The 8,570-nt window shown below is 38.1% G+C and overlaps 1 protein-coding gene across 1 annotated transcript; it reads right to left on the bottom strand.

Annotated features, from left to right (window-relative positions):
* Window positions 1-440: 440 nt before the first annotated feature.
* Window positions 441-2,413, bottom strand: LOC120320874 (putative laccase-16). The gene is made up of 3 exons (XM_043206768.1): window positions 2,400-2,413; window positions 1,331-1,581; window positions 441-1,220 (listed from the first exon to the last, which is right to left on the bottom strand). The coding sequence occupies exons 1-3, from the start codon at window positions 2,411-2,413 to the stop codon at window positions 628-630; spliced, it is 858 nt and encodes a 285-aa protein (XP_043062703.1). The 3' UTR covers window positions 441-627.
* Between the last annotated feature and the right edge of the window lie 6,157 nt (window positions 2,414-8,570).

Raw genomic sequence — 8,570 nt, forward strand, 5'->3', positions numbered from 1 at the left:
AGGAAGGTTTCAAATATTGTCTTTCCAACAATCCACGTTGGTCAAGCTCCAGGGCATGCTTTAAGTTCATACGTTTAATTTGCTTATCCGGGGAGCGGCCAAGTCCTAGGACATAAAAGGAAGTACCGTGTAAATGAAATGGATGGCTTATATTTATCTGTTGAACTTCATCCACCAGCACGACCTCAACTATTGAATTAAGAGGTATATCTATTTTATGAGTACATTGACAGTTTTCGCCGCAGTCTACTGGCCTATTATCCCCATTACAGTAATACTCATGAGGTATATCATTATACTGTGATAGCATCGGGGAAGGTGGTGATATATAAGATACTTCATCGATAAGTGATATGAGATGATCAGCATCTGAAGCGACTATAAAATAATAATATTTAGAATGGTTAGAAACAAATAATAAAAACTTAAATTGCTAAATGTTTTCTGTTTATAAGAAAGTTTTATTGTTTCTATTTGAATGTAATATTAATAAATTAAAACATTAAATTATTATCTTTAAACAGCATTGTGAAAATATTACAATTTCGGTTTATTGGTTAACTAAGCAATAAATTAGTTATTATATATATCTTAATTAGATGTTAATAAAATATATATACCACTGGACTAGTACCATGTAACCGGCGGCACATGGTCGCCACATGTGGGAAATCGTGGTGGAACTGGGGGCAGGTCAGCTATAGTACCGATATGAAAGATAAGATTCATGCCTATGACGATATGAAAAAGAAAGTGACAATGAAAAAGCCAATAGCCTGGATTGTCTGCGCGAAAACGTATTACAACATATCCATTGTTAGGAACAGCTATTGTATCCTTAAGTGGGGGCTTAGAAAAATGACGCTCAAGCATTCCCATTTGATCCAGTTCCAAAGCATGCTTTAGGTTAATTTTTTTTATTGACTTATTTGGTGAGCGACCTAGTCCTACCACATAAAAGGCCGTACCATGCAAGTGAAATGGGTGGCTAAGATTCACTTGCTGTACTTCATCAATCAACACAACTTCAACAATAGCTCCAAGTGGTATGTCAACCATGTGTGTACATTCACAGTTTGGTCCACAATTTGGCGGTCGATTGTCCCCGTTGCAGAAGTATTCGGGTGGAATGTCGTCTATTTGAGAAAGGGGGGGTGCCGGTGGTGATATGTATGATATTTCATCGACCAGAGATGTCAGATGATCCCCACTAGGCACAACTAAAAGGAAATGTTGATGTTGTCGTTGTGTAGTGAAAGCCCATTTAAAATATTAATTAATTGTTAGTCATGAAAATAGTCATTATTTTTATCATCAGCTATTTACATACCTAAAAATCGGTTGTAGGTGTTTGGTATAAATAGAGCCTTTGGCTCATATACAAAAAATCTGAAAGGTAAAAAGATTTTAACATCAGGGCGTTCAACCAAAACGCCTTTGTCGACCCTTTTAGCATTTTTTAAATTCGAAACGCAAACGGCATCGGGCCGCTTACGGTCACAAATTGCATCCAAAGGGTTGAGAATCTGTAAAAATATGACTTTGGTAGTTATCCTAGTTGTTATAAGTTGATCAATATTTCTAGTAAACTACTTTCTTTTCTACTATTCTACGAGTAAAAAAGAATAATAACAAGAGAGAACGCTATAGTCGAGTTCCCCGACTATCTGATACCCGTTACTCAGCTAGTGGAAGTGCGAAGGAGAGGCTTTAACACTGACAGTTTTTGGCGATTTGTGGGCGTAAGAGTGGACGTAGCACAAAGTTTTTTGGCAAATGGATAGAAATTTACAATACAAAATAAAAAATATCAAAACATTTTTCTAAAGTGTGGGCGTTGCAGCTTTGGGCGGTTTGTGGGTGTGGCAAAAAGTTTTTTTGCAAATCGATAGAAATTTGTAAGACTAATACAAAAATTAAAAATATAAAAACATTTTTCAAAAGGGTGGGCGTGGCAGCTTTGGGCGGTTTGTGGGCGTGGCAAAAAGTTTTTTGATAGAAAAAAATTACGAATACCAGAGCGTGCCTAAATACTTTTTTAATCATATTATTATGCCCGTTACTCGTAGAGTAAAAGGGTATACTAGATTCGTTGAAAAGTATATAACATGCAGAAGGAAGCGTTTCCGACCATATAAAGTATATATATTCTTGATCAGGATCAATAGCCGAGTCGATCTGGCCATGTCCGTCTGTCCGTCCGTCTGTCCGTCCGTCTGTCTGTCCGTATGAGCGTCGAGATCTCAGGAACTATAAAAGCTAAAAAGTTGAGATTGAGCATGTGAGCATTGAGCATTGAGATTGCAGACTCCAGAGACATATACGCAGCGCAAGTTTGTCGATTCATGTTGCCACGCCCACTCTAACGCCCACAAACCGCCCAAGACTGTCTCGCCCACACCAAACCTGTCATGGTTGAAATTTCTCTCTCGCACTTCCACTAGCTAAGTAACGGGTATCAACTCGGGGAACTCGACCATAGCGTTCTCTCTAGTTTTTTCCCCAATTCCCGATATTTTAAAAAAATTTTTATGATGTTCTAAGTAGAAGCTGACAGTCTCGACATTGTTAGTCAGCTAAACTTCTTTGTTCCAAGCAGATGCACAAGATATCACGTACCTTAAATTATTGTAGATCAACTATGAGTTGCATGGCCCCTACAGAGTATTAATATTTGACTGTAATATACTTTATCCTATTTGGGTGGTTTGTGGGCGTGGCAACATGAATCAACAAACTTGCGCTGCGTCTATGTCTCTGGCCAAATCGACGGTGGCCAAATATACTTTTTATGCTTCGTTCTGCTTGCTACATACTTTTTAACAAATCTAGTATACCCTCTTACTCTACGAGTAACGGGTATAACGAGGAAAACGAAAATTCTACAATGAGCCATCGCGATTTTTGCGCTCAGCGGCAAAAACAGCAAGACGAGCGCCGTCACTCTTTGCAGCGAATCAATCTATACTTCACAGTCGTATATGAGGCCCGATTGCGCGAAACAATCCACCCGGGCAATGACCTTAAACCTGCCGAAAGTAAACGATCGCGGTCTTGCTCACCAATTCTTCCGACTACATTAGGTGAACCCGAACGCACTGAGAAGGTCTCTCTCCCCCTCTTCCCATCACAAAAGGCGGTAAGCTCTGTAACTACCAGTACGGTAAATTCAATATCTACAGCAACTGCACCCATATCAACAACGACAACAACATCAACCCTATGCTCAAAAACGACAGAGGTTTGAAGTTCTGCTGAACAAGTGGCAACAACAAAAAGTGCACTCACCACGACATTGGAAAGCCAAAACGGACAAGAACCAAAACAAAACAAAAAAACTGTGTCAAACAGGTATGGATCGCTACATCCAAATCAAGGGAAAGTTGAGCCCTCAGCACAAGCAGACTGGTAATCTGCCGAAAATAAATTACACCAACGCTGCCAAAAGGAAAACTCGAATATGCTTGCACTACTGGGTGACTGCGAAGTGCATCCAATCAATGAGCAGGAGCCGAGTAATTTTAAGCCGCCACCAATATACATACGTGAGAAAACTTCAAGTGCGCTGGTTAACAAACTAGCTGCAATTATCGGAGAAAACAAGTTCCATGTTATAACTCTTACTAAGGGCAACATACAAGAAACGAAAGTGCTCAGGATGAGGCCAGCCGTCGATCAGTGACCAGGACCCGGACGAAGCTGGGAAGAAATACTACACTTACCAGCTGAAAAGTGCCAAAGGACTGCAGGTTGTCATTAAAGGGATAGAGTCATCAGTGACCACATTCGAAATTATCGCGGCGTCGCCTACAGCGATGCTCAGAGTACCGCAAACTGTCCTAAGAACAAAGACGACAGTTCAATAAAACTATGCAGCAACTGTGGCAAAAACCTCACCGCCAACTGGCGAGGATGAATTGTTTACGGAGAACTTAAGAGTCGTCTAAGCAAACGATAATTCTCAAAGTAGTGGAACCGACTAACTTACCTTGTCTGCCAGCCACCGTACAGTGCCAAATTTTTCGTTTGCAAGTGCGCTGAAATCTGGGATCCATGCACGGACAGCAGACACTCCCAGCATTCAAATAACTCACAACACTCACAAAAACATGCAACAGCAGCCAATTGGCGTTGAAGCTATTGTGCTCTCGATGCAGCAAAGCATGAAAGAAAGGAAAACAGCTGTACAACGCAATCATTAAACCGCAAAGCAAGCTACATACTGGCCACCAGATCATAAGAAGCTTTCTGATCTGATTGACTTTGCTATCACCAAAAGGATATCCCAATCAATAATTACAGCTGAGGCTCTTCCAGAACTTTCGTCTGATCACTGTCCGGTACTTTTTCATCTTTTGCACAAACTGCAACACATCGAGCGGCCGTATAGGCTTACTAGCAACAGGACCAACTGGGAGAGGTACAAAAAATATGTTTCTTCCCATACCGACCTCTCTAGCCCCTTGGAAAACAAGCAAGACATTGATCGTCAACTCCTCCTACGCATGCAATATAAAGTTTCACATGACAAGGCGAAATACTGAACTGCTTGTGCTAAAAACCGACGACTTCGAAGGGAGTGGCAGGAGTGCCAGTGGCATCACCTGGCGCAAAGCGTAAACGGCAGTCATCGCCAGGCATTCGAAAAACTTAGAGATGTTCTTGCATCTAAAATGATCTGAAATTGAATTGCCACCAGCTGCTACTCCTTTGGTTTAGGCGCTGTCCTATCATAGTATAGAAAACAATTAACCATGATATCAAGAACTCCAAAAGATTGGGAATTAAGTTTTGCAAAAAACTAAAGGGAGCTTAAAATCAAAGAAAATAGTACTCCTATGCATTTTTTACTCAACCTGAAGATCCATATCCTACTTTTGAGGGGACAATCTAAAATTAAATGGTACCTTTATAAAAGAAAAATCAGAGAAGTCAACCAAACGAGTACATTCTTTTTATACATAAAACACCCGGAATCTTAACAAAATCTCAACAAAGAAAATACAGTTCGTCAATAAACGAGTGTTAAATAACCAGCCCAGCGCACTGTGATTGCGCCCATAGGCCAAAAATTAAAAAAAATGTTTCCAAATATTTACGAAAAGTAACCAGATTGTCTCAAAATGTCCAAATTTGTGTATGGCAACACCGTTTTGTCTTAACTCTAACAGGACATTCTAAAAATAGAGTGTAAAGGGAGAACAACATATTTGCAGCACAGCGGAGTTTTGATTGCAGCGGCGGCAGTATTCATCAGTAGGGCATTAAATATTATTCCGAGGTGGGAACACTTAGCCTATAGCACCGATTACGGAAATAGACAAGAGAAAGCTCTTTTCCAGTATAAATGACCTATGACCACTAAAAAAGAAGACGGTCTAGGGAGAGGAGAGTCTCGAGACGTAGATTTTTATGTCTAAAGTGAACTTTTAAGATCGAGTCCAAAAAAGACACCTTCTCTCAGATCCTTATCTCAGGAGGGATGAGAAAATCCTGGACTGGGATGGCAATGTAAAGGCAATAGGACACCTCGTAAGAAAAGACCCGTATTTTTAAACAGTAGATAAAAAGATCCAAGCTTCTGACAACACCGGTAATACGACACCGTTTATCTTGTGGGCGTGGCAGTTTTGGGCGGTTCGTATGCGTTGGAGCTGGCGTGGCAAAAAGTTTTTTTTGAAAATCGATAGAAATTTACTTATAAATAAATATTAATATCACAAACTTGCGCTGCGTCTATGTCTCTGGAGTCTGCATGCTCAGTCTAGCTTTTATAGTTTCTGAGATCTCGACTTTCATACGGACAGACGGACATGTAGCAGTCGGCAAAACAAACAAAAAAAAAGCTAAAATAAAGTAAGAACAATAACATCCGGCTGCACAATGGGAAATTTGACCCCTTTTTCTGGCCAAAACCCATTTTCTGAAAGTCGGAATATTACAATAATATTTAGTGTACGTATTCATAATTGACCAATCTTTAGTGCTGCATACCAGAAATTTTAATAGATGGCGCCACAACAAAGAAATCAGCTGTTTAAAACAGCTGTTGCGCGTACACAAAACAACAATCTGCAACTTTAAGTTTTTCTTTCGTTACAAAAGTTCTAATATCTTTGGAACCAAAGCGTTAGTTTCCATTCTGTAAAATGTATTTTAATCAGTGGGCCTTCTATTAGGCGTTTGCAACATTCAATAGAAAAAAAAACAGTGTTGTCCCAGAAATTTAGTAAAAATCTTAGTTGCTTTACAAAAGTATTTTTTTTTATAATGCCTAACTTTGAATAAAGATTTAAAGTGATTGCAGCAGATTGCATCAATAAAATATACCTCATTTTGTAGCTTATTTAATACTTGTTCAGATTATTGTAATTTTAAAAACCACTTTTACCGATTTTGGAAGAATTTATAGATTTTAGACTTAACCCTACTTCTCCAAATTCAGAGTAATCTCATGCTAAACAGGAGTTAAACAAGGCGGTTGCTGAATTGTTTTGTTATTTTAATTAGTACTATTGTTGTTAAGTTCTGTAAAATAATTTAGTATATAAACACTATCACGAAATCAGTTGTTTTTGCTGAGATTAAAAAAGGCATACAAAATTAGAGAAAGCCTTTTCGAAAATTAATAATATATATATAAGGGATGGTGCCACGCCCCTAGTTTTTGGGGTACGTATAGATATGTTTTTGTACAAATTAAAATTTTAAAAAAAATTAAATATCTTTCTTCGTTCTGGAGTTATAAATTACCAAAAATGGAAGGGGCGGTGCCACCCATAATTTTTGGTACCATTAAAGATATGGACTAGTGTAACCCCATACAAAAAACACCAATTGAATATCTCTCCCCGTTCTGGAGTTATTAATTTAGGCCAGAAAAAGTGGTCAAATTTCCCATAGTGGGCTGGAGCGTAATTTCTATACGTATATATATATATATATATGTATATATACTTACTATATGTTATTTTTTATGTGCGTATACGATATATTTTGTATAAATGTATGTATGTATAATTTAAGCAACTCCAACACCGTGGATCCAACGTGTCAAGATCTCATCGCCCAGGATTAGAGCGGGGTAAATTTGGAATAAAAACACTTTCCAGATTTTGTTTTTATATTTTGTATATAAAAATATTCTCGTGCCAACTTTATTTCTTTTTACGATCAACATATTTTTTGTAATTGTAATGTGTGTTAGGCATAGAAAATGTTTTATTGGTAGCCTCTTTCATTGCCCTTTCAATGAAAAAAATTATATGTTTAATAATTAATACTTTTGAGTATAGAGTTTACTCTTCAGCGGCGAGTATTTATTTAGAATTTAATTTTTATTACACATGGCACTAGCCAACAATCCTTTAATCAATAAAATTATAATATGACTACAGCTACAACAAATAAATGATATTCAAAGGGGGTGCTGACGTGAGAAGTTGGTGTAGGTAAAAAATGTTGATATAACTTTTTGACGGACAACCTTGATAAAAGAGAATAGCATTGCGCGACGATCCCATTTGGCACACCGACGTGTTAAGAAGAGGAAATGTGGCCGAACCATTGAACTATTGCTTAACGATCAAGCGTCAGCTAAGCTTGCGGGACAGTGAGGACTGATGACTGACGAACGGTTCTAAACCAGATATTTATTTATTCTTATAATGTTGGAGAGGCGAGAGTTCCCACGAAAAGTTTCCCCAAGAGGCAACCTGGTTCCTGAGCATCGGATACCTCTTCCTCGGACCAAGATCTCTTCCAGGACAAGGGCACTAACAGGCCGAAGTAACAAAGACTTCACAGAAAATTTAGGAATACTATCTCCCCCTCTAACCTTTCTAAATATTTAATGCTCAGTTTTACAAGAACTATTTAAACTGTTGTATGTTGAAGTTTGCATAGGATCCGAAGCAGATTTATAATTTCGTTATCATAAAGCGAAAAACAAAACATACTATTCCTCCCTATTTTTTTTAATTCCACGGTAACATCGAATAATACGATCTATTGCCCAGATATTTCGAACAACATAATCTACGCCAATTCATTACTTTACTTCATTACCACTTTACTCTTACGCGGTATCAAAGTCGAATGTAATATTTTGTTCCACAGCGCCCAGGAAAGTAGGGTATGGGTGAGGTCCCTTTTCACTTCGTGACCAATTACAAAGTAAAACAAAGTTGTGTAAGATGTTCTCGCAACTTGATTGTGCGCGGAGTAAGAATATCAAAAGAAACTTTTAGGAACTGCGCGTTTTGATTGAACAATCGTACAACGATGGAACTGCACTCCAATTTTATTGTACTAGTCAAAAAACTTATAGCAAACTAAAAACTATGCAGTTAAAGCACAGTACCCTCTTCTATACTGAATTATTCCTTTGCCGCTAAAAATGCATCCGTGCATATGTTTAATACATACATACGTTTGCATATATACCTGTAAGAAGGTATTATAAGCCGAAACAAGATAGAAGTGGCTGTTAAAGAAAATACACCTTATAGCAAAATGTTAACAAACCAGATGTCCCAGAACGGTTTAGGGCTATCGATAGTTATTTAAGT

This window comes from Drosophila yakuba, chromosome 2L, assembly GCF_016746365.2.
Source record: "Drosophila yakuba strain Tai18E2 chromosome 2L, Prin_Dyak_Tai18E2_2.1, whole genome shotgun sequence".
Lineage (NCBI taxonomy): Eukaryota > Metazoa > Arthropoda > Insecta > Diptera > Drosophilidae > Drosophila > Drosophila yakuba.